Source organism: Musa acuminata, chromosome BXJ3-9 (genome assembly GCF_036884655.1).
Source record: "Musa acuminata AAA Group cultivar baxijiao chromosome BXJ3-9, Cavendish_Baxijiao_AAA, whole genome shotgun sequence".
Taxonomy (NCBI): domain Eukaryota; kingdom Viridiplantae; phylum Streptophyta; class Magnoliopsida; order Zingiberales; family Musaceae; genus Musa; species Musa acuminata.
Window position 1 is genome coordinate 4,198,566 of NC_088357.1, and position 25,782 is coordinate 4,224,347.

Here is a 25,782-nt window from a genome sequence, read left to right on the forward strand (position 1 = left end):
TCTCATTCACGGTGACTAATTTTGATCCGATATGAGATTATCGGATTCGGATTATTCTCTTAATTAATCCTGATCCGACGTTTCGATCCGAAATGACATTAGCGGATCCGGGTTATGTTTGTATGAAGCCAAGCTCCTCCTCGTTCTTCATGTTCGCGCCAACCTTCCTCCTCTTTCCTCGACTCCACCCTCTCAGCAATCTCCCCTTCGTTCTTGACTGTTTCTTGTTCATGGGGAGCCGGAGAAGGTGTGGCCCAAGGAAGTATAGGAGCTGGTGGAAGGAGACTGGGCGTGGTATCCTTGCGGTAACTGTTATTTGCCTCCATTTGTTCTTCCCTCCTCCTGCTTTACCTGTTTCTTTTGTTGGTGTTGAACAGAATTGTGCTCCTTCAGAATTTCCTATTACTCCCTGAGCGGTGTTTATGCCTAAGTAAAACAGGCCAAGAAGTTATGTTAAATCTTGGAGCTAAAATGTGAAAGTTTAGTGGTTGTTAGTAATGCATGCCAACTGTTCGATCTTATGTTTACCTCTTTAAATGATTCTACGGACTTGTGGAGAGGATTGTGTTGGAATGATTGCGAATGCGTGAAATCGTAATAACAGAATATTCAGATACAATGTAATTGCTTTCACTTTACTTGGGAACGTGCCGCATATGTACCCACGCATACGATGGAAATAAAAAGCTGCCTGTATAGGCTGCTTATCATTTACAGCTCTCGACTGGATACTGGAAATATATAGAACTGAAGCATATGAATAAATAAAAATTACCCCTTCTAATTCATAGATAAGGAACTCTTAATTGTTCTTTTAACATGTTTTTATTTTTATTGTATTATGCTTCTCGATTTATCATATCTTGCCCTTTATTTTACTCTCGGGAATTATTTTCTTCTGTTGATTACTCTCTTGGGAGACAGTCTAAACTTGGGTTGATTCTTCTTCCCTGTGAGAGAATTTTTGTTAATAACATAATTAGCATGTCACTTTGCTTATCACAATGTTCTACAATGTGGCACTTTTATGCAATGCATATGTGACATTAAGCTATAATTAGTTTTTAGTGACAATCCCAAATATATCTATATATAAGTAAGCATCAAATAGTAAATACATGATCAATTTAAAACAATAAATAACAAACAGTAACCTATTTACAGAGCAACAATCCATTCAAGATTTCAAGTATGACATGATATCTGTTCCACTTTAAGAGTCTGGGCAAGTCTAAAGCAATAAGAAATTGACAAAGGCCTAGGAGATTAATGATATATTATTATGGTCCATAATCGATGCGATAGTGTAGTGGTAATAGTTTCCTTGAGAACTTGTAAAAGAAGGAAAAGAGTGAAGCACGCACTGTTTGCATATTTTGCCTCTGTGGACTATCTGTGTTTTTTTTTTTTTTTTCCCTTTATTACTGTAAAATATTATTACAAATTTTACTTCATTTGTGGTTATGGGGTGAGACCCCCGATGACTTGCGTGAGCGATATGGGTCCATAACACAGGGAGCCTTGTGCCCATGCTTTACTTCTTTCTTTTATCATTATAATTGTCCGACTGTCGATCATCATGTCAAACTTGTCTTTCCCATGGACACACATCCCTTCAAACGTACCCTAGTCATAGCTTCACATATCATCATTGGTTGATCGTGCTGAAACCTTCTTTTTTGGATGCACCTTTAAATAGAGATTAACCTTACGACTAATAATGCAAACATATTTTGGTGGTAGCTTTCATTTTGGCATCCTTGCAGTTTTGATCCATTGTACATGAAGGCAGCATGCACACTTTGTGAAGGCGGGCACTGATGTTATGTAGGTGAACCATTGTTCGTTATCAGCACAAAGGAATATGGCATCTTTCTATTTGATGCAACAGTTGAATCTTGTCATTTTCTTCTTCCTCGTGAAACACTTCACAGGTCTGAGGGCTTGCCATCTTTGTGCTCCAACCAAACAAAGTTGCCATTCTTACTAATTGTTTTGTGCCACCAGAGACGAAGAACATATTTGATGATGAGATGACAGAAGGATGACTGAGGCTCACTGACCAATTGTACCTGATTTCATCTTTTGGAGATTGCTCATTGTTTCTGCTAGAGGTTTAGCAATATCAGAGTATGTCATCCATTCTGCTTACATTGGAACCATGTACTTGTTACAGAAAATGGTAGTGATCCAGAAACCCATAATTAGAAATAATTATATAGATGTAATGGGTCTATAACATGCAATAAGAACACCCAGTAAAGCAGCGAACCTTTTGCTGTAACTTTTTTTTGCTTTTGTTTTTTCCAAAAGAGAACCTTTTGCTGTAACTTATTTCATCTGAATAATGAGTAGTTAACTCAGCGGGATGACTTTATAAGATCAATTCTTCTATCATCTCTTTATGTTCTTTTGATGGAAGTCCTATCATAATTATAATTTTTTGAAGTGAAGTTTCTGGCATTTTCAATTTCTGTATAGCTTTCTTGTCTTTCCTTCGAATTTTGGAAACTCTCTCTTTATAGAGTTAAAGCTGCATATACTGATCCTTTAGCATTGGTGAGGGCCTTGTGCACTGGCTTTCCTATCTTTGGTTGGTTGTCTTACAGATTTGAAGTAACCTGTGAACATCTCAACCAAAAAATCTGAGGAACGAGTTTGTATCTTTTTTTTATTCTCATAAGGCCAATTCAAATTTTTTGTCTTTGGTGCATTTAATTTTTGCAACTATATCAGAAATCTGTAGAGCTGGGTGAATTGTTTGCCTGTTATATAATCATGTATATGCTCGCACTTGTTTCTTTTAAGGATGAATTATTTATATACCATAAGACATGTGGAAGGTATCACAGGGACAAACTTTATCAAAGAACTTCAAGTACATACTGGAAATCATTTCATATAATTACTATGTTAAGACAACAAAGTAGGAAAATGATATCATGGAGCTTTTAAGCATACAAAAGGCTTTTTTGCATTTGCTTTCATTCTCACTCAGGTTATCAAAAGATTATGACTTGAGTACATGTCTCTGTCTGGGCAAAGGCTATGTCATTAAATATTCTTACCAGATTCCTCTTTAGCTTGACCTCCTTTCTTTACAGCAAAACAGGCAACCACTCCCATGGTTTTCTCAGGAGAAAGCAGTGAGATGAGATCCGTGAGAACTTGCACCCAGAACAAGTGATGCTGATGGTTGTTAATAAGGAACCCAGATCATCATTATGCTTCAGATGAACTCTTGCCTCTGCAATTATCTTACAATCGATTATATGCTACAATGGTCTTGTCTAACTCTTAATTAACTTCCAGGAGAAGAAGGTGCGATAAAGGCATGTGGATTATACATGGAAGTCAAGCATGTGGGCTGTCATCTTCAGCACTGCAAGAAAGGTATGTAGTGGGGTCTCTTGTGTTCAAGTGATAAGGTTGACATTTGTTTAGCTCGAGAAAGATCATAGGAGGTTGGTGGATTTATAGCTGTTCTCCTGCCTTCTTCGTCTTGTCATCATTAGGCTTCTAGATATTGAGTGTTGGTCTAAAGGCAAATCCTGCATGGAATAACGTCTGAGATTTGTATCATTCCTCATATGAATATTATATTTGTAGAATCACACAAGTTGTAGTTTAGCTGCTCTTTTTGCCTTCTAATGCCTTCTTCCATCATCATCGGCCATCCTCTCAATAGGCACTAAGAGGGCAAGGTTTAGAGAGTGTAAGCTAAAGTGTATTTGGGATACAAACACTGTAGCATTCTTTAAGTTCTCTGTTATTTCATCATACTCATGATCATGATTGATTGCATGGATTTCTAACAAAAAGCTATTCAATAAAGAATTTGTAAGCAGAGCATTCATGCACTGAAGTTTGAGGACCCCATTCCTGACATGGTAAAAGTTATGTCTCCTGAGGTTTGACCACCTTGAAGGTGATATTTCAATAAGAGCACAATTAGAAACACAGCCAATGATGGAGTCAGAAATCCATGTAAGCACTTCATTACAATCTTTCCCACTATATAATCTTCCATAGGAAAGAATAATTCTTAGTGGTGGGTGGTACCCTCACAGAATTTTTATCTAGAATTCCTAAGGTACATGGATTCTAAGCTGCTCAGCCACAAAGATGCAGCACTTACAACATCTTGACATCACCAGAATATTAGACTCTTATGAGGCAACTACTTAGAGATAAAAGTTCCAAAGGAGCATGATACTTGAGCACTACTTGGTAGTGTGGACTGTCAGAAAGAGGAACAGATCACGATTTCATTTCCCTGCAACCCACCACCAGCCACTTCCACTTGCATTTGTGGTGATTCTGTTTGACATATAATAGATTTTGAGAAACAGTGTCAAGCTTTTTTTTTCTGTGCTTCCTGCTTCCACTCAACAGACCTAACCATTGTACCGAAAAGATGCACAAGTTGGCATTTGAGTTTCTTACTCCAACCCCACATGAACTTTATTGATATGCATTCAAAAAGTTGTTCATATCATTACCACCCAACCATCTCTAGCCAATATAGAGATATCTTACAGGTTCTTCACCTTTGAGATTCCTTTATTGACCTTCACGCCAGCTTGATATACTGCAGTTGCTCACTGAGAACTAAAAGGTTTCAAATGTTATTGTAGAGACCTAAGAATGCATCTGAAGTGAGGGATTTCTTGCAAGAGGAAACTACCTGATTTGTTGATCTGAAAGGGAGGAAGAAGGGAAAGAGATTGGCTTTGCTTGCAGTGCTGGTCTTTGAAGCTGCAAACATCCATTATATATGTCTGTGTTGTGTTCTCTGCAGAATCCATGTAGGTCTTTGTTTTGCTGCTTTATCTTTTTCTTCGCAAGTAAGCCTTCTACGGTCTGTCTGCATCAAGGACAAGGTCGATAGGAATTCCAGGAGCAGAGTTCATTCTTCCTCCTTGCTCTATCAAGGAAACAGGAAATGTTAGCTTCAGGAAGACATGCAATTGTTATGGTGCTTGGAAGTTCCATAGCCGCTTCTCTTCTTCCATCCCTGGGATCATCCAGAGAGACACCCAAATTGGTTCAAACCTACAGGATCAGCCAGCCGAATCCTCTCCAGGTATGCCATGACACTCCTCTTGTTTCCGGCCAAACAGAAAATGAAGACACACTCGGCTCATCCATCTTCTTTGCCATTTGTGCAGCTGACACCTGAACTCTCATTCCAGATCGGAGTTCATGCATTCCTGCTCTGGGCTTCGGTTGGTTTCTTAATGCCTGTTGGAATCATCATCATCAGGATGTCGCACAGAGTTGAATGCATCAAAAGGCTCAAGGTTCTGTTCTATGCCCACCTCATTGTTCAGGTGAGCAAACAAACTGTTCTCCCAGATGCTGAATCACCAAAGAAATAAAAAGTTCAACATATTGCACTGACAGATTATGGCAATCCTGTTGGCTACTGCTGCAGCAGTTCTATCACTGATCAACTTTGAGAACTCCTTCGACAACACCCATCAAAGGATAGGGTTAGCAGTATACGCTTTCATTTGGATACAACCGATCATAGCCTTCTTCAGGCCTCACAGGTGCGTGTGTATGTACGTATGTATACCATTCTCGCCCAATCTCAAAGCTTAGCAGCTGTGCAAGTGGATCACGTTACGTAGATGAGGATGATTTCTTCTCAGGGGCATAAAGATGAGGAGCGCCTGGTACTTGGTGCATTGGCTGCTTGGGACTGGAGTTTGTGTACTGGGCATCGCGAACGTCTACGTCGGCTTACATGCCTTCCATGAGAGGACCTCAAGGAGTGTGAGACCGTGGGTTGTCCTGTTCACTACAGAGGTCTCCCTCTTTGCCTTCATCTATCTCATTCAAGGCAAGTGGGATCATATGACGAAGGAAGGAGCGATTCTGGCTGAGCAGGTCGCCCCCACCGGCCATTTGACCTCTCCAAGTAGCAACCAGAAAGAGCTGACAGTGGCGTCTTAGGATGTTGAGAGTTCTCATTTGTTTTTAGAGGCCTTTGTTCCGTCGCGTTTCTTCTGTCGATGTTCTACGCAATGCCACATCAATGTAGAGCGACAACTCATACACCCGTGCGATAGGGTGTGCAGAGAAGGTGTTCGAGAGCGAGCCTGTTAGAACTGCGGATGTGGTAGTGTGATGTCGATAACATTTAACATATTTTGTTCGGCCACCGCTTGATCTTTCACCTTAACATACAGTGGTTGTTGAAATGGAAGTCAAGCAAAGCCACAGGGGATACTTATTGATGAGAAACGGTGCAAAAGAAAATATGTCAATTGCTCGAACAAGTCTCGTGCAATTTCCACAGTCCAGAGGCATTACCTTCTTGTGCATTCACTATGCGTGCTTTCCGTTGAGTCTCTCGATGACGGTGATCAGGCCCTGTCCGCCCATCTTCCCATCCCCGTTAGCCACCATCGCCAGATACAGTTGCTGGCACAAGGCCGCCCCGGGCAACACCACGCCCTTCCCTGTCTCCTCTTCCCCACCGTCCTCTCCTCCTCTCAACCCCATCCCCAAATCCTTCACCATGTACTCTGCGAAACCCCCCGGTGCGAAGTCCCGCCTCGCCATCCTCTCCCCGAAGATCTCCATCGCCCGCGACCCTGCCGCGCCGCCCCGCACCGCGTCCAAGAACCGCGGCACGTCCAGCCCCGCCCTCCCCGCGAACACTATCGCCTCGCTGAGCCCCACGATGGTGCCACCGATCGTGATCTGATTCGCGATCTTGCTGCTCTGCCCGCTTCCCGCCGGCCCCATCCACGTCGCCCTCCCGAGCGCCTCGAACAGCGGCGACAGCCAGTGGACCACCCCCTCGTCACCCCCGGCCAGGATCGCCAGCGTCCCGTCCCTCGCCCCGACGTCCCCGCCCGAGACCGGCGCGTCCACGGCCCAGCACCCCCTGGCCCGCGCCGCCGCCGCAACCTCGCGCGCGAGGGCCGGGTCGCTGCTGGTGCAGTCTACGAGGACGCCGCCGGGCGGGATGGCGGCGAGGGCGCCGGAGGCGGGGTCGAGGAGGGCCTCGCGGACGTCGGACGGGTGACCGACCATGGTGAACAGCACGTCGGCGGAGCGGGCGGCATCGGCCGGCGAGGGAACGAGGTGGGCGCCGAGGCGGCGGAGGTGATCGGCCTTGGAGGGGGTGCGGGCGTAGATGGCAACGGCGTAGCCGGCGGTCCGGAGGCGGGCGGCCATGGCGGCGCCCATGACCCCAGCGCCGATCCAGCCGACACGTGTCACGCCTGGTCCGATCGGTCGCGGATAGCCCCTGCCCTCTTCCATCACCCGTAACAAACACCGTAACTGACTCAAACCTATATATATGAACGGAAGGGCACAAGAAAAGACTACAACAAGCGTGGCAAACCGATAGAGCCCAATGCGAGCTCAAATCAGTTCTCGCTAAACTCGAGTCGGGTCCGAGTTGAGGCGATGTGCGACCCAATTCAATTGAACCGCGGGTAAAAGAGTTCGACTAAAATGCTTGTATTTAACATCGTTAATTACGTGAAATGTTTTCTGCAGGTTTGATGAGGAAGGATTACAACGTGGCCGAACCAGAGCTCGACGACACATGGAATAAGGAGCCACGTAAGGTACAAACATCCTTTACTCGATAGTGCATTGTTAACGGATTCGACCCGATAACTCGACCCGATAACATCTCCAATTGGGCCACGGCCCAAATTGACATTCCAAATCACTGTTAACGTTCATTTCCAGTATCAACTCTGTCCTCATTCTTCACACCCTTCACATTGCTCCAACATCGAGTCTTCACGATAATTCTATGGAGATCTAAGAGTTTCGGCTGGAATAGACCTTTCATCATCACTCTTGTTTAGAAAGATTGTGTAAGACTAGTTCTTACTCATAGCACTCTTGCCCAATTCAAATATCATTAGCTCTTCAAATTAGAACTTTAATATTATTTTTCTTGTTACTGATAACATAGTTTCTTGGCTAGTAACGACCTTAATTCTTTGGACCCAAATCGTTCGTGTTCTCACATCAATCATGTGCTAATTGATATTTTTATATTAAAAAAATCATTTAAACAAAAAACATATTATTCTTTTTGGATTTGGTTCATTTGTCTAAGTCATGTGACATGGCACCTATAGAAAAAGTTTTGTTGATGAACAAACACTCCATCAAACTATCATCATCAACATCCAAAGATGTTATGTTTTATCGACAACTTAGGATGCTTTGTGAGAATAAATTCAACAATAGGCACAAAATTGAGCTCAACATATGCCCCTTATGCACTCAACCATGTAATCTCTTTCGAATGTAGACCTATGTATATTCCTCACTTTTAGTCTTCTCATGATGTAACTTCAATGTCCAACATCTCGAACACGACCAGGCAACTTGATCCTTGTTTTCCTGTACCAAACATCTTTTTCAATTTACGAGTTAATTTTAAGTATTATTTACGTATCGAAATTTTTTTATTAATAACCAATCAACCTTTTATTTTATTCTAGGAAACATTTTAACAATTAATCCCAACCCGTTAGTTGATCGCTACAAGAGTACTAGCGTAGAAGATAAAGGTCGAGTCACCCCCATGAGGCAGTGACGCAGAGACAATTACACAACAATTTATATGAAATCGATTAGGCCTGCCCCCTCCTCAGTTGGCCTCTATGAACAATAGTCCACGAGAGATTATTCAGGTCTGTCGTTTCCGTAGGTAAAACTTTAGAAAGAAAGCATTACAACCATTACAAGTGACAATGGAGTCGTTTAGGCCTGTTTCCCTCGCTCGATCAAGTATAAAGCTGATTCTTAGCATCAGGAGCTCATAAAGGAGTTAGATTCCATCTCGACCTGAAATCGGGACCACCTTAAGCTTTCGAAAGTCACCCAAGGATCACCTCAAAATTATCTTGAACACCTCAGTGCCCCATCATCTGTCTCATAGGATTACCATGCGGGTTTCTCGGATGCCCTTGCTCCTTTAGGTTCAGACCAAATCGAACCGACTCATGATCATCGGTACTCTCCCCATAATAGTTATTATCATTATTTATTATCAAACAATATTATTCTTAATAGTAAGCACTTACTATAAGAATCTTACTTATATAGATGTCATGACGGCCTCCTTACTGGGAAGAAATCTCGGTAGGACTCATGGGGTGTTATACGGTCGATCATCATCATCATCATTGGCGTGCCCCATAATATTTTTCTTCTTGGTAGGTGGTCACCAAAATCTTGCTTGAACAACATCAAATTGTTGAAGTTATTTAGATGGCATGTCAACTTGGCTTTTCGAAGGTGGATCAAACGCTCCAATCATATGACGAGCCTGGCGAGAAACAACTCAAGCATGACACCAATGGTGTTGTTTCAAAGATGCCATCAATCTTCTACAATGGAAAGTGTGGGTCTCCTTTGACCAATGGATGGAAAGAGTGACATCTTATTCTCCTCTTTCATTATCAAAGGAGCCATGTTGTGTTTGATGGACAACCTTGATGTCCCAAAATGATGCCCACATGTCCAACCTAAGACTATAGAAGGTGTAAATATGTTTATAAATTTTAAAGTCGTTAAGAATATAAATAGTTAGATATTGCATCATCTATTGACTTAAAGCTTTTGAAGCTAATTGGGTTGATCAAAATTTTTATGACATCACAGTTGAAATATTGTCTTCAAATCTTATCTGTGCCCATGCATTAAGAATATATTTCATTAATACTTAGTTTTTAGATATATTGACATTAATCGAAAATTTCACGGACAAAATATTCATTCAGGTTTATCATGTTAATGTTAGAAAAAATAGTGTGGGTTTTGGTGCCCATATGTTGATACTAAGACTATAGATGATCAAAAAAATTTTGGTGTCAAAGCTGAAGATCTTGAATTCAAATCTTCTCGAGTCCGTGCACTAAAAATACATATTCTCGATCAAGCTTGTAGATGCAACTACTAAGATAAATCAAGAGAGAGAGAGAGCGAGAGAGCATGGCCAAAGTCTTCACTTAGGTTTAGATGGTGGGGTAATCTAATTCTCAATCATAATATTAAGAAAATGAAAATTAATGAGATTTAGAGGCTTGACCATTGGGATATGTATGCCAACTGTAACATTAGGTCATATGGATTTTGGATTACATGGTGTCCTTTTAGAAAGAAAAACAACAAGGTAAAACATGAAAACATATGAAACATGAGAATAAGATTATTAGTATCCATACATGGATATAAATGTACGTAATCGTATCCAAGAAACATGTTTTGGTACATGCATGCATGCATGGGGACCATGATAACATTTTCCTTGTCATTTATATATCATTTGTCTCCCAATGTCAATATGAACTATTTCCATGTAGAATGCCATCCTCCACAGTTCCTCCATCTTGAAAGCTAGATTGGTAAGTGGGGATAGTGGCGACCATCCAATACAGACCAGAATCCATGGCGACAAATGTTCCTTTCGTATCAAAGATCTCAAAAGACTCGGTAGTGGGATCTTTAGAGAGAGAAGCAACATAGGATTAGATGCTTATATATTTCAACAAGAAAAGTATTTGGAAGCCATCTCCACACAACCTAAAGTAGAAGTTGTTGGATCTTTGGCAGTGCTTTCTTTCTTTTCACCAAAAAAAAAAAAAGGTATCTTTGTTTTTAGCTTACGGTTCGTAAAATTTGATTTTGAGATATATATGAACTTGAATTTTAAATTTTTGATGGGTGTTGTTCTATCTAAAATCTTAAAGACGATACATCTTAATACTTCCCTCATACGAGGGAGGTAGATTAAACTTAATCTGACATGGGAAATATAAACTAATCAGAGGATTAGTGTTGTTTCATTTCAAAGATTAAGTTGATATATAAGATAATCCTTTAACATTAAAACGGTTAGAATCTTAAATCAAGCTTTGTGATTAGCTAAGCAAATGATGTAAGAGTTTTTAGTTAATTTAGAAGTTCTCGGTCTAGTTCTGAACTTTGGAGTTGTTCATCCCTCTGTCATGAAATGCATTTATAGATAGAGATAGAAAAAGAGAAAGAAAAAGATAAGAGTAATATAGAGTATTTAGTGTTTAGTGTTCCTTGTCTCATACTGTATCAGTAATTGTCGTTGCCCACCATCCCCCACTGTTTCCAATATATACATGTCAGTGTTGGATTTCTGACAAATAACAGCGGCGGTCCCCGGACATGTCGGCGAGCTGCAGCACGCCAGGCCGCAAAAAGGCGTCTCCGCCTCTTCGCCGTCGGTGGGGTCGTCGGCCCCACCCAACACCAAATCCACCCGACACCATGCCGTCAGCATCCCGCGACTGCAACCCTCTCTCCCTTTCTCATCTCTCCTAACCTTTTCCTTTGCGGCGAGAAAGAGGGAGGGAGACAGTCGTAGAGCTCAAGCAACCGCCCCATGCACTTCAAGGTTCCTCCTCCATTTCCACGCTGTCCTTTATGTGTATAAAAGCACTGCAGGTAGTGTCCATGTGACATACAAGATAAACCCACTCTATGACATCTTGAGGAAGAGGAAGATAACAGCGACGAGTTATCCGAACGCATTGCACTATGCGTTCCCGACGGTGGAGCAGGTGACAGGTTCTTGTCATGGGATTCATATCGAAACAGGATGGGAGTAATTATACAATACGTAAGAGGAGATCTCAGACCGGCAGATTAACCTTTTCTTCTACAAAGTCAAACCTAGGCATAGGTAGCAGAGTCTTGGCAGTAGGCAGATTCTTATATTTCTGCTTTGTTATTGCGTGTTCTTTGTTCTGGACTCCAATACTAAATGGTGCAGAGGCAGACAGATGGTTTTAAGGTATAAGAGAAGACAAGGGATTGAGTTGACTTTTTTGGTCAGATCTACGAAATATTAAAGGCAAGAGTACATATCCTCATCCGAGAAGAAGCTTGACAGTTGTTTTATGTAGTTTTTCAGATCCGGAAATTTGACTTCAGGTTTTTCTTCATTTCAGTTTCACCAAAGACGACTAGTCTCATTGCCTCTCTTTCTCTCTCTCTCTCTCTCTAATGCACAAACCTCAGTAGACATCGGTCGATCTTTGTAAACCACAGTATACGTGTCGGTATGCATGAAAACGAAGTCGTTGATCATTTTTTACGAGTAGCTTCACGGCACGATCGCTGTAAAGCGGACCAACAAATGGCGGAACAAAGCACATATCCATCAAAGATTTTGTTGGTGCGATGTCGCAATTCGGATGGACTAAACTAGCTCGCGTGTCCCCATCTCACGTCGGCCCACTCCATAAATTACGTCCCACGCGGCTCCACTTTTTGCGGCTTGTCGAAAAAATATCCAGTGCCGGACTGCACCTACCCTCAAGATTTACCCGCCGCTCCTGTCCTCAATGCCGTCGGCTCCATGTTTCTAAACTAATAACGAGGCGGGTACACGATTGGTATCGGAGCAGGGAAACTTATTTTTTTTAGATACGCACTGTGGTCGGCCGATCACCTTTGGGCACGTGAACGCCGTGTTCACACGTCGCTGCAGAGAGTTGGAGCGCTCCGACGTCCGATCAAGATCGGAGGGACGATGGCGCGCCTCCCACCGAGAGACTCACACGTGCGAGTGGAGCAAGTGACGTCAACAGGGACGTCAGCTTCGGGATCCACGAGTCCGGTCTCCCACGTGCCGGTGCAATGGTCAAACGCCGGTGCCCGTCCCCACCCCCTCCCCAAAACGAACCTTCGCGGAGGCGGGGGAGGGGAGGGCAAAAGGGTTAAAGGATCGACCGGCGTTTCCCTGTCCCCCGACCCACGTGACCGACTGTAGCCGGTGCTTGCCGAATCTCCCATTAAAAAAAAAGATATATATATATATATATATCTAATTAAAATTAAAATTAAATGATACGAAGAGGTGCTCTAAAACCATAGAAAAGAGGAGGAAGACTGAGGCCGCACTCTTTCTTCCTCCCTTTCGAGCCATCCTCTCTTACTCTTTTATCTACACCCTTCTCTCCCTAGCTACTCTCTCGATGTCGGGAGAGAGTAGCGAGCCTTACCGCCATGACTTCCCCTTCCACGACGATCTGTTCTCGGTCTTCTCCCAGAAGCCCGACGGTTTACAGGGTTTCGATCCGCAGACGGCACCCCCATTCATGAGCTTCGGTGACTACCTGCATGGATCGACGACGGACGGCAGCTTGGTGGTTCAAGGCTTCGAAGCCCCACGCTCGCAGCCGTGCGATCCGGTGGTGGGTGGTGATGGCGGTAAGAACGCTGCGGCCGGGGGGGGCGACGGCATGACTCCGGTGACGCCCAACTTCTCGGCGTCTTCGTCGTCGACTGAGGCTGCCGGCGACGAGGACTGGAGGCCCTGCAAGGTGGATCAGCCGAAGCAGGAGGTGCAGGAAGAGGAGAAGCATGCACCGCAGGACGGAGAAGGGCGTGACAAGACCAAGAAAGCGTGGGTTTCCACCACTCCTTCCTCGATTTCTTTGGTTGCTTTCTTTTGTTTTCTTGTTCTTGATGCCGTTTAATTTGGTGCGTGGCGGAAGAATAGTTCGCCCGCAAGTTAGATCTTTTGTGCTCTTCTTTTGACCGAGTTAGATTTGGCTTTGGATTCACATTCTTGTAGGGTCACAACTCGTAGCCTAGCTCTAGGGCTCTCTCTTTCCCTAACAAAAACATATCCAAGCTGAAGTAGTCTCAGATAGGAACAAGCTCTGACGGTCATGTTTCCTGGGAAATGGTGGTGCAGGAACAAGCCGAGGAAGAAAGGCGAGAGACAAAGGGGTCCCCGGTTTGCTTTCATGACCAAGAGCGAGGTGGATCACCTCGAGGATGGCTATCGATGGAGGAAGTACGGCCAGAAGGCAGTGAAGAACAGCCCTTATCCAAGGCGAGTCATCTATCTAATCGAATCGCACACCTTCTTTTCCCATTTCCTTGGGTGATGCATTGACGCATCCTCTCTGCGCTCACTAATCTTTGCATCGACCACCTCAGAAGCTACTACCGTTGCACGGCTCAGAAGTGCAACGTGAAGAAGAGGGTGGAGAGATCATGTCAGGATCCTACGACCGTGATCACCACCTACGAAGGGCAGCACACTCATCACAGTCCTGCGAGCCTTCGCGGCGGCGGCGGCGGCGGGCACATGTTATCACCCTCGCCGACGACGAACCTTCGCCGTAGCCTACTGCTGCAACAGGTCTCCCGCAGCAGCAGCTCGGCGGGATACACAAACCCTAACACGTATCATGCAGGCCTCCCACCTCTTCTGCCTCAGCTTCACGTCCCCGACCATGGCCTCCTGCAAGACATCGTGCCCTCTTTCACCCACGGTAGCCAACGCTGAGAAGCTCCGTACCTCTGCCGCTCTTCCTTGTACGTGTAGCCAAGTATAAGAACGCTGTGTAATCTACGACATAGAGATATGATAACTCCATGTGGAGAGCAGGTGTCGTTGCTGCCGGAAGTCAAATCTCCATGGAAGGAGGTCGAGGGATCGGAGATGGGCATTGAATGCCGAGAGTGGTAGGCTCGGGGATGGCGGTGGGGGGAGGACAAGGATTGTGGCATGAGAAATCCAAGGTTTTGGTCCCGCTATCTTAAATGGGGGAGTGAGGGGAATGGAGGGGGGAAGGACTAGGGCTTATCATGGCTGGTCTTGCTCTAGATTGGTAGCTGGAGTTAATGCAGAAAGGGTGAGTCGTTATTGAAGGGGGGGGGCGGAGAATTTGGAGAGATGCAAGTACAACGCAATCCCTCTATGCCTCCATGCCTTCTTTATGATCCAAGAGGACAGTGGGCAATGTCACTCTCTCTGCGATGCTCATCCTCTTTGTTTGATCGGTATATGTAATCATATCCTTCACTCCGATGATACTAAGCTTAAAAGCTTATAGATTTTTACCATGATGAGGAATCCTTCTGTGAAGTGAGGTGGAATGAGTGGAAAGCATTTTCTACAACTTCTCCATTCGTTTTCTGTTTGTGAATTTACTACCGACATGCTCCATGAATTGGTACGCTCCATTACTAAGTAAATAATGGCTATCTTATGATATTTGTGATTGACCTTTGATGATGATAGTATTCTTCGATGTTAATATAGTGAGGGATGACAACACTTAGCTAATGCTGCTACGTAGTATTCTTTGTTTTAGGGTTTAGGAATACTGTGAGGACGGTGGAGGTGGTGGTTTGTGAGATGGATGATTCCCAGGATCTAAGGGAGTCAAATGAAATGGATTCCGGGAAATATGGATCATTAATATCACTACTTGACTTAATTTATGAGATGAGATAATTAATCTATTAAGTTAGTGAGTGTTGGATCATTAATTAGTACTAAGTCAGTATAATCTTACGAATCAATTCAATTATTCTTTCTCATATGATGTAGGGATTAGAGAAGAAAGATTAGGCCATTTAAATGATCTTAAAAGATGATGATATGCACGAGAGCCGTGCGCATTCACAAAAGGAATCGACCCTTCTTTTGTGCAGAGGTAAGAAAGAAGGGATTGCAGCCATGGTCATGAAGGCCGGCGGGCTGCTGCGTACCGGAAAGGCGATGCTATTTCCACGACAAGATTAGCCCTCTTGCCAACTGACTCCTCTATCCAAAGGCATCACCAAATCCACCATCTTTCTTCTTTTCTCATTGTTCCAGTGATGGAGCTAAAACCTTTTTCTTCTTCTTTTTGATGCAAAGATTGTGTTGTGTTTTGCTCATAAACATATTTGATCAGTACAAGTTAAATCCTTGCATACTTATGCTGGTCATGGATGAACTCTCACCACAGAGAGAGAGAGAGAGAGAGAGAGAGAGAGAGAGATGTTTAAGAAACTTAATATGTAGAGGTTTCCTTCAAAGTCATTCGAGAGGGGAGCCATTAAAGAAGACGTTACATGGGATGAAAGAAGGTATAGACAAGCTTTGGACAACCATCATTTATCATGCCATGACAAAAACTATCAGCACCCACTGTGATTCTTTTTTATTGGATTACATTAAATTTTAACCTTTTTAAAGCTTTATTCTACAATCAATATCGTTATCCATCCATCAATTCATCATTCAGTAAGATCTTGCAAGCACTCGTGAATATGTACAGGCAGGCGTAGGAAAAAGAACATGAAGTTGGATCAGAAACAATTTTTCTAACAGGAGGCGAAGATGAACAGTTTCACCAGAGCTACGCTTACATTGTCCTTTGAAGTGTATTCATCATCTACAGCAAGCAATGCACATTGCGAGTACGAAGTTGCGTCTTCCTTCCCTCGTGGCCTCGTCAGTAATCTTCTCCTTTCTCTTCTGCCTGTCGTTGGCCGCCCTTAGCATTTGCAGCAAATGTTAGTGAGCATCGTCGTCCTTGCCCATCTGAGATGCCATGTTTATCGGTGCTCAGCGCTTAATACATTCTGGTCATGCCAAACTGAATGGTGCCGACTTTTCTGTGACCACCAGCAGTAGCTGCTGCGACGATCCCATTGAAGGGGGAAGCTCTCATGTCAAGTGCTATGTCTGGTGCCATCTTGCTGGGTATGCATGGATGGGGGGGTGGCTTGTGCTGTACAGATTCGCCTTCTGCCTCCACGGGGTCTCTGTTGGAGCTCCCCAACTTGCCTGCAGGACCATGAAAACAAAATGGCGGAATGGCGGATTGCAGCGGAAGAACAGGATTCCTGATGAATCGTCTGGGATCGTAGGCATCCTTCATACTTCCACTATCGTACGGCACCACCGGACCAACAACTTTTCCTGGTCTAGCTGGAAAACAGAGCACAATACAAGACTGTAAGTGTGCAACAGCATCATTACCAACGGTGGCCATTTTGGATCTAAGGAATTACCAGTTGGAATCCTTTGCGCCTGTGAAGCTTTTGCGATGCTTCCAGATGACCTTTCATTGTCACGAGGGTTCTTACACACTTCAACCGTGCCTTGCTTATCTCTTGAAGGACCCATGTTCGGTTGTTCCATGGGGGGGATAGTAGCAGAGTGGACCACCGTGGACCTACCAGGAAGCAAATAAATCTATGAGAAAGATCCCAAAAGAAATTTAAATTCAGAGGAAATGTGACAAGAATATTCAACACAAATTGGCGATTCTAAACGACGAAAAGGTTGACCAATCCAGACTTTCATGAAATAAACGGGTGAGAAGATGGAAGAGACAAAACAAATGCAATCGCTTAAAAGAAATTTGTTTCTGTTTCAGTTAATTTCTATTCTTGAAAAGCAAAATGATCTATGCTAGTTTCAATTACCTCCTAAAATGCATGATGGATAGCATGCTTGTAAAGAGTTTGATATTTTAATGCCTGCTGTTTCCAGCTTCAAGTAAATTTTCAAAGACTATTATGAGAAACAATATTGATTCATGGCAGTTCCTATTGTTTCCAGATTCAAGAAATATCGTGTTACCACACTCCATAACTGATAAGCATGGCAGGAATGCTAAACATGTATAACACTCATGAGGGCGAACAAATAGGAACGAGAAGGAACATAATGCCTACTACATTTTCCTTAAGTGTACGAGAAGACATCTACAAGTTCATGGGGGAGGAGAACTAATTTTGAAAAAGAAATTGAAAAGTTAACCATGAGGGAGAGCAAGGAGTGCTTAAATGTATAAGAACCGGGTTTAATCTGCAACTAAGAAGAACTTAGCACATTAAACGATCTCTCGAATAGATTTTATCCTTGTAAATCTTGAACATTATCTGCATACATGAAAAATCAAAGGAATAACATTCAAAATCAGACTACCATGAAAAAGTACCTAGGAAGAGAAACATGCTTCCTGTCTAATGGAATTACAGGCCCACTTTTACCACCATTCTCCTCAAGGTAAGCAAATTGCTTTCTAAACTGATCGACAGCACTGCATACACGGAAAGCAGGAAAAAATTACCAAGAGTGAGATTGTCAGGCATTTATTTATGAGTAGATACTGAAGTGCAAAGGGATCTGAAATATAGAACCTAGGATATAGGAAATTTGCACTTTGGGTTCCATTCATGTAGTCTTTGAGCAACTGGGGATGATACTCCAAAATCTCACGGAAGATAAGTTCCCGTATGTCCTCTTTAGTCAACCTTCGGCGCTCAAACTCAAATTCCATCTTTGTTATTGGTTGGCAAGATGGTTCTCTCTCTACCTTGGCAAGGCCTTTGAAATATGGATCAGCCAATGCCTGGTATATGGATAAATTTGGAATCATCATTTGATAAACAGAGTGATAAAGACTGAGATACTATAACACTAAACCTCATGTGATACTACTAAAATTTAGAAAACAAAAAATTATGAGGACAGAAGCAAATTATTGCATGAATCTAGTTGGACATGGATACCTCTTCAGCTGTTGGCCGGTCCTTGGGATCAAATGCTAAAAGCCTCTCTAGAAGTTTCAATGCCAGAGGATCTGCATTTGGGAACTTCTGTGAAAATGGCACAGACAGTTTTTTTCTCATGTTGCTCAAGTACTTCCTTGCCTTCTCATTCCGGACCTGGAATCAGAAAAGAAGGAAAATGATATTTTCAGTGATTTCAAAACAATGGCACTTTCAAACATAAAGTTTTGACACAACTATCATACCCGAGAAATTGTATCTAAGGAAGGTGTCCCCAGAAGATCAGTCATCAAATCCAACTGATGAACTACATTTTTACCAGGAAAAAGAGGCTTGCCTGTCAAAACCTCAGCAAAAATGCAACCAATGCTCCAAATATCGATAGCAGTGGTATACTGCAATTTCAGAACAACCAGTCAATATAGTTTTTAGCAAAATTTCACAGTTCAAAACTAGAGAGTAAAACATACGAACAACTCGATACTAGTACCTGTTATTAGTGATATTTCAGCTTGCAGGGAGTTCAAAATCCTTGCTAAACAAGCATTATTTTTAATGTATGGAACTATTATATCCTTCAGAAGTTTATCAAAATAGCAACTACAACTATTCCAATTGTAAAATGTTTTTAAGAGTTACCGACAATAAATCATCAACTAAATCAATAACTATAGATCTCCAACAAATCACATAGTTGATAACATACTAACAAACAAAAAATCATCACTACTGGTATGCCAACATTCTGATGCTCCATATCCCCCTTGCTATAAGTGTAAGCCCCACAAGACTTGATGGGCATGAAAATGGAAATGATGATATATGCTATATAAGATTGTCTTTTTAAAGTTCACATAGTGCTTTACATAATAATTTTCAACAAAGGAATCATATTACAGCATCCTGATCAAGCACAGAAAGATGTATTGGAATTTGAGGAAGATTCATACGTCACTCTGATTGGTAACTGCACCAGTTTTGTGCATCTTGAATTTGGTGCAAGAACTAAAGCTTTCCACAGTATATTTAATTTTTTTATTAACTCATAAATTCAACAAAACAACTCAGATGAGAGATCATTCAATAGCAATAAAACTCTGCTTATAGCTTCCAGTAGGGAAAGATTTTTTTGATTGGTTGTTATAATTGAAACAAAGAAGTGAAGAACAGGTTACAAATCAAGAACATGAACCCAAGCCCAGATGCATACATTACATGGTAGCAAATTAGGTCTGCAGTACAAAATAACAGGTCTATCATATTGCCTGATCGGCTGATCCAGCATGGTCATGTTCTTTTAACAGTGTTTAATATATGAGAATAGTTGAATGATTGCAGCTTGTGTTGGCATTGTGCTTTAGACACCAGGCATAGTATTGAAATATTTCATGAGATAAAAACATTTAAAGATCATGAAGCAATATGCTTATACCTTGGAAAAGAATGATCCACATAACTCAGGAGCCCTATACCATCTGGTTGCAACATAATCCTGTTAAAAGTTAGTGCTCTAGAAGGTTAAAAGAGTGTAGTCATTGCTTCTTAGATGATAAAACAACAATCAAATATACCACTAGACCAAAACATAATAACAAGCAATAAATTGAATACGAAGGAAAAGGAAACCTCCAACTAACGTACCGTCCAAAAAATTGTTGTGGGCGTGTCGCTAAATGCAACTCTTGCCAGTCCAAAATCACAAATTTTTAGCTTGCAGTTTGCATTTGCTAGTATGTTTTTTGGCTTTAAATCACGATGATACACATTAGCTGCACATGACACAAATTGGACGCGAAAATGTTAATTCTTAAAGATTACTCAGCATTTGGCACCTAGTGGAATTATCATCATAACCAAAAGAGAAAATAGTAATAATCACAGATAAAACAAACAAGTCATAGAAGTCATTCAATGCACTGATCAAGTGAAAACATTTGAAATATTGATTTAAATATGTTTACAACCATAATTTTGGCCATGATAAAAGAGACTGAAACTTACTGCACATTTCAAGCATATGAAAGAATGATATAAGACAACCACAAAACTATACAAACATGAAAACTCTCGACTCTGAATGTTTCCAATCACACGATGTTGAAAATATAACAAAAATAACAAAATTCCCATTACTTAAGATGATCCAGATCATGAAATTATAAGTCTAACATTACGTGAATCAACTAATGCCACATTACATGGGCGTTAATGATTGTATAGCCAATTCAAGGTTCCAGTTCCCGCTATACATCTTTGGCCATGCTGTTTCTATTTGATGTTACATGAAAAGAAGACAAGGATATAGCACAATTGTGAAGATTATGAAATTTCAAATGCTATTCCCCAACAAATGAACCTCAACCTGAATGCAGCCCCCCAGCTCTTACATTTTGAGTAGAACGAAAACCAAAGCAAGCTTTTCTGGATGCAAAACCCTAAATTAACATAGATAAGTTCAAGAGAAACAAAGGCAGAGATTGTCAATAAGTCGAAGATTGTCAATGAGTAGTTTTTAATGGATGCACTCGTATTAGAAGTGACAACTAAAAGAAAAAGAACAATAATCAAAAGTTACATTAGCCATATTAATCCATAGCTGCATAAATCTTTACATAACAATATATTACCTGTGTGAATATATTTTAGTGCACGAAGCAGCTGATAAAGAAAAAACTGATAATGTTCTCTTGTTAGATCATCGTTTGCCTTGATGACTTGGTGAAGATCTGACTCCATGAGCTCAAAAACAACATAAATATCTTTGAAATCCTTCCTTGATGGAGGCAACATGATGTGCTTAATCTCCACTATATCAGGATGTCTTAAAAGACGAAGAAGCTTGATCTCACGAAGGATTCTGACAGCATCAGAGATGTGTTCGAAAATATCATGTATCTTCTTGATCGCCACCTTCTCTCCAGTATGTGTATCAATTGCTGAACAGACCACCCCATAGCTACCTTTGCCTATAACCTCCTGAATTTTGTATCTATTGGCATCCCCATACTCGCTGAAAAAGTCCAAATCTGGTGAATTCTGCAGAAGACAATAAAATGCAATAACAGTTCAAGATAGCAACTTGTTTCAGTTCTGCAAATGCACTAATTCATGATTGAGAAAAATACAATACTGGCATCTTGTTGCTGGATCATCAAGTTCTTCAAAATTCAGTTAATTATCTATTTGAAAAGTAAAACAGATAATAGAACCCACTATATATCATGGCTGACAATTTGAGACATTCATGTGCCTATATGCTCCAGTAAACTGTCACTTCAAATTTCAATGTAAAATTTGATAGATGAAAAATGGATAAATGCTATATCTTGCAAGAAAACAAATCAATAATTTGGATGTGGTAGTTAGAAGGAGCGATATGATTAATGTTAGTGGCAATAGAAGAGATAAAGGAAGACCTAAAAATATCGTAATGGAAACTATAAACAAATATTTAAATACTCTAAACTCAACTAAACATATGATGTTTTACAAATCTCAATGGCGGCAAAAGATCCATATAGCCAACCCCAAATCGTTGGCACTCACCACTTTGTTGTTGTTGTTGTTTGTTTAAATTGAAAAGACTTCTAAGATGATGAGTTGCATAACACCAGTTTCCCTTTCTGTATATACTAAAACAAAATTTGCATACTTAAAATACAAATACATCCATATAAGTACTACATGCATACCTTTTATTCTTTAATTAAGTCAGGACAGGGAACTTCATGTGGGACCAGAAACAAGAATCAAATTGGTCTTATGCACCAACTTACATATTACACCAATTGGTATCAAGGATTAATTTTGTTTCCTTCAGTCCTACAGATGATGTTATATTTTTTATGTTTCAAAATAGCAACATGACAGCATCAGAACAACAGCCCACACATAATTTGGATCACCACTAGAAATCAAGAAAATGGGAAATACTCCAAAAAGAGCCCACCACGTAATTTGTGCAGATACAACAACAAAAAAATGAAAATTTTATCTTCATGGAAGTAGTGAAAGAACAAAAATGACAAACAAATAATAGAAACAAAAATATCGGAGAAAATCCTCAGGATTAGAGTTCACCGATAGCAACTCAATCGGCATGTGCGTTCAAAAAAGATAAAAGTACAACCAGGAAGAAAAGAAATAACGAAAAAGAAGAAGAATCTCGAGATGACCGACAGAAGCTACCCGGACGCAATTCCAAGTAGAATTGAGTCGATTTTTGAACCATCATCAGTGGTGTCAGATGAAATGCACAAACTCAAAACAGGAACCTGGTACCGGACTTGGTGCAGAAAATCTTTGACAGCCGGTCATCATTCAAAACGTTTACTTCAGAAAAATCATAGCATAAGGAATTATTCACGAATCAAACCCAACCGGTCATCGATTGACTCAATTGGAGCAACTCGAGGAACCATTAGATATACTTCATAAAGAAGAAGAAAGGCAGAAGCCAAGAGACAATGAGAAAGGAGAACATCGGTCAACGGGAGCAACTTGGCACTCGGATAGAGCAAAAACCGACCTGAACCAGCAGATCTATAGCGTAACCCAAACAAAAAGGGAACAGACAGGAAAAGCACGGATCAAGAAACCCACCTTCTTTCGCTGATCTTGCTGCATTTTTACAGCTTAGCACCCGAATCGCCTATCGAGACAATCCAAAACTCCTTCCTCTTCTTATCTTCCTCCTCTTTTTTACCTCCACCGATCCCTCTTCCTTCCTCTCCTCACACTCTCCGTAAAACTCCGGACGAGATCTAAACCAAAAAGGAACGGAGCCCTATGGAAATCATCAGCATTTGCCCCACCTGCCCCCGCTCCGGATCACAACCCGGCAGTCCCGCGCCGACGCTCCGAAGCGCACAGAGACGGGATCCAATCCCACAGGCACTCACAGTCCCCCCAACGCAACAAGAGCCACGATCACAGAGACGGGGAGCCCCGCCGAAAACTCCACCACACAAGATCCGGCCCCTCCACGTTCCAAACCGAAACCAAAGCTCGTCGCTCCGCCGCCTCCACGAAACCGACCGGCAATTCCTCCAAAAACCTCCAAGCACAGAGTAACCAGCCCCGAAACCACGCCCTAATCCCAGGGTTTTCTGATAGCAAGAGACGAAGGGATGGGTGAGGTCAGGGAAGAGATGGGAGAGGAAGAGAAGAATGGTTACCGATGCAGGGCATCTAAAGCGTTTCTATATAATTTCTGAAGGACGATAATACACCCAACTGTTCTCCAAAAATACACAATAACGTAGCGTAACGTTAGGTAATTAATGGTAATACGTGAGGGTCTTTTCGTCATAATGAGAGGTGCCTTTGCGTGCCTGCGTAGGCTTTTGGTGGCCGCAGTTTGGTGCCACTTCGAATCTTTCTCCCTTTTTTTTACCGTTGGGAGGAGGAGAGGATGGAAATTGAAATGGTTGAAGCCTTCAAACTTTGTTATTATCTTGTCGATTCTTATGAGATTGGTTGACCTCCATTGCAATTTTTCTTTTTGTCTATTTTTATTTTATTTATATACAAAAATATATATTTTAATGGTAAAAAAACTAATTTTTTGGTTGATTAAAAGAAAATAGGAATTGGTATAAAGTTGACAATGCTGCAATGGTGTGTAGGTCAAAGCAGGGGATGATGATCTTATCCAGTTAGCCATGGAGTTCCCCAGGAATGTCACAAGAGAACACCTGAAGGAAGGAATCGGAAGAACTCAGGTTTACCACTTAACTGCAGTCGAGAATTCTAGGTGGAAAGATGGCTGAGAGCTTAAGCAACGTTGATGATGATCTCAATAATGAAGTGTCATTAATGGTGTGCAGATTCATGGAAGCTATAAATTAGAATGCCTTCTCGGGTTTTCCTCACAGGTAAGTCTGCAAGCAAGAAAATTCCAAGAAAAGAATATGCCCAGAATAGTCGTTTATGTGAAGAAACGTTGGTGATTGCAACCTGTTACCATTCTACTGAAAGTTACCTCCCAACCTTCTGCCTTCTTCTTCTTCTTCTTCTTCTTTTTGGCTGGTTCTGAATGAATGTTTGACTTGCTAAATACACTGGTTGAAGGAGGAAGAGAATTCTACTTCGTGATGCTGTTGTGTCGAGCCAACAAGATCAAGATCTCGACGGTGAGGAAGGAGGTTTAAGATGAAGTCATGGCTGAGTTGAGCGACGGCGAGCTTCCGCTCATCATCTTCGACCCTCGGGGAAAATGACCCAGGATCTGTCCCCAGAAGTCTCATCAACGTGTGGTCCTTGTCCCATTGCCCGAAGCTATTCTGTAGCATCCACCAGTGGTTGCTTATCTTGTGCTCCAGCTATGAGCTACAGGACACTCACTGCTCACCACAAGTGCAAAATGATGCATCAGGAAGCATCAAGGAGGCTGCTTTTCGAGGGTATAAATGCTGCTGCTGCCGCTCCGTCTCCTCCAGGAAGGCTGGCCTCAATTATGTGCAGTGGCTTTTTGTGTGGAGGAATCATTTGTTTCATCTACAAACACGGGTCATGTGGTCATCTACAAGAACGAAGGGAGAAGATGATCGAAAGGAAGTGTTTTGGAGGCGAAAGGGTTAAGCTATCAATGAAGGGAGGGAGAAAGAGATCGGCCGACAGGGAAGCCTCCTAAATGCGTCGTTTTCTTAGAGGCCCCCCATCGCCTCGTGCTGCGGTGGCCTTTGTTGTTGCCGCTGCTGCTATAGCTTTACCACTGCCATTAGGATGGATTCAGAGGTAACACATACGACCTGCATGTCACCCTCGTGTCCGACGATTCCAAACAGATAATAATAATAATAATAATAATAATAATAATAATAATAATAATACCAATAATAATAATAATAATAATAATAATAATAATAAATACGATAATAAATTTTATTTTTAATTATTGTAATAAAATATTATAAAATTTATTTAATTCATTAATAATCATTCTCATCCGCTATTATGATAAGGAAGGTATCACAAATTCGTTCTCATAATCATAAGTTTCGTTTTTATACATTATGACGAATAAGATAATTATAAACTTTCTTCTCATTTTTTATGATATAAAAAAACATCTTGTAAGATATTTCTTTTTGAATCTATATTCGAGAACATCGAATTATTAATTTCAGGTTGAGAAATTTTTCTTGACCTTAGTCTTCGTACAAATAATACATCGGGAGTATGATGTCTTCATCAATCCAACGTAATCCGAACTCATAATTATAAGATTGTATGTATATATGAGTTTGGATTATATCGAACTCTCGAATATATCAATAATATCTTCTCATAATAATATACACACGATGAAAAAATGTAGACAACAAAAAACAATATAGTATATGTATATATCATGAGTTCCTCATTTGAATTATATAATATATATATATATATATATATATATATATATAGAGAGAGAGAGAGAGAGAGAGAGAG

General features: G+C 41.5%; 4 protein-coding genes across 6 annotated transcripts; 2 read left to right on the top strand and 2 right to left on the bottom strand.

The window, feature by feature from the left end:
- Window positions 1-3,970: 3,970 nt before the first annotated feature.
- Window positions 3,971-7,393, bottom strand: LOC135648475 (probable 3-hydroxyisobutyrate dehydrogenase-like 2, mitochondrial). Of its 3 annotated transcripts, none has more exons than XR_010500972.1 (3): window positions 6,322-7,393; window positions 4,688-6,185; window positions 3,971-4,604 (listed from the first exon to the last, which is right to left on the bottom strand). XR_010500972.1 is itself a non-coding variant. In XM_065166213.1 (2 exons), exon 1 carries the CDS (start codon window positions 7,279-7,281, stop codon window positions 6,337-6,339), a length of 945 nt encoding a protein of 314 aa, XP_065022285.1. In that variant the 5' UTR covers window positions 7,282-7,393; the 3' UTR covers window positions 3,971-6,185; window positions 6,322-6,336. The 3 variants fall into 3 exon arrangements, 1 of the variants encoding a protein (XP_065022285.1); XR_010500971.1 differs by having other exon boundaries at window positions 3,971-4,611; XM_065166213.1 differs by having other exon boundaries at window positions 3,971-6,185.
- On the top strand, window positions 4,946-6,169 carry LOC135586608 (cytochrome b561 domain-containing protein At2g30890-like). The gene is made up of 4 exons (XM_065166214.1): window positions 4,946-5,086; window positions 5,172-5,333; window positions 5,407-5,555; window positions 5,658-6,169. Exons 1-4 carry the CDS (start codon window positions 4,946-4,948, stop codon window positions 5,959-5,961), a joined length of 756 nt encoding a protein of 251 aa, XP_065022286.1. The 3' UTR covers window positions 5,962-6,169.
- Window positions 7,394-12,921: 5,528 nt separating the features above from the next.
- LOC103997121 (WRKY transcription factor 71) lies at window positions 12,922-15,000 on the top strand. The gene is made up of 3 exons (XM_009418265.3): window positions 12,922-13,438; window positions 13,733-13,873; window positions 13,981-15,000. The coding sequence occupies exons 1-3, from the start codon at window positions 13,008-13,010 to the stop codon at window positions 14,330-14,332; spliced, it is 924 nt and encodes a 307-aa protein (XP_009416540.2). The 5' UTR covers window positions 12,922-13,007; the 3' UTR covers window positions 14,333-15,000.
- A 993-nt stretch (window positions 15,001-15,993) lies between these two features.
- LOC135649725 (mitogen-activated protein kinase 10-like) lies at window positions 15,994-23,529 on the bottom strand. Its single transcript, XM_065168430.1, has 10 exons — window positions 22,948-23,529; window positions 20,973-21,381; window positions 19,987-20,114; window positions 19,778-19,837; window positions 18,591-18,740; window positions 18,346-18,501; window positions 17,974-18,185; window positions 17,772-17,873; window positions 16,837-17,000; window positions 15,994-16,753 (listed from the first exon to the last, which is right to left on the bottom strand). Exons 1-10 carry the CDS (start codon window positions 22,969-22,971, stop codon window positions 16,395-16,397), a joined length of 1,764 nt encoding a protein of 587 aa, XP_065024502.1. The 5' UTR covers window positions 22,972-23,529; the 3' UTR covers window positions 15,994-16,394.
- Window positions 23,530-25,782: the final 2,253 nt, after the last annotated feature.

Coding starts and splice junctions, on each gene's coding strand:
- LOC135586608 (XM_065166214.1), top strand. CDS start 4,946: ATGTTAGCTTCAGGAAGACATGCAATTGTTATGGTGCTTGGAAGTTCC. Junction 5,334..5,406: donor ATGCCCACCTCATTGTTCAG/GTGAGCAAACAA, acceptor TTGCACTGACAG/ATTATGGCAATCCTGTTGGC. Junction 5,556..5,657: donor GCCTTCTTCAGGCCTCACAG/GTGCGTGTGTAT, acceptor ATTTCTTCTCAG/GGGCATAAAGATGAGGAGCG.
- LOC135648475 (XM_065166213.1), bottom strand. CDS start 7,281: ATGGAAGAGGGCAGGGGCTATCCGCGACCGATCGGACCAGGCGTGACA.
- LOC103997121 (XM_009418265.3), top strand. CDS start 13,008: ATGTCGGGAGAGAGTAGCGAGCCTTACCGCCATGACTTCCCCTTCCAC. Junction 13,439..13,732: donor CGTGACAAGACCAAGAAAGC/GTGGGTTTCCAC, acceptor ATGGTGGTGCAG/GAACAAGCCGAGGAAGAAAG. Junction 13,874..13,980: donor AAGAACAGCCCTTATCCAAG/GCGAGTCATCTA, acceptor CGACCACCTCAG/AAGCTACTACCGTTGCACGG.
- LOC135649725 (XM_065168430.1), bottom strand. CDS start 22,971: ATGCAGCAAGATCAGCGAAAGAAG. Junction 19,838..19,986: donor CCACAACAATTTTTTGGACG/GTACGTTAGTTG, acceptor AACTTTTAACAG/GATTATGTTGCAACCAGATG. Junction 16,754..16,836: donor GGCGCAAAGGATTCCAACTG/GTAATTCCTTAG, acceptor TCTGTTTTCCAG/CTAGACCAGGAAAAGTTGTT.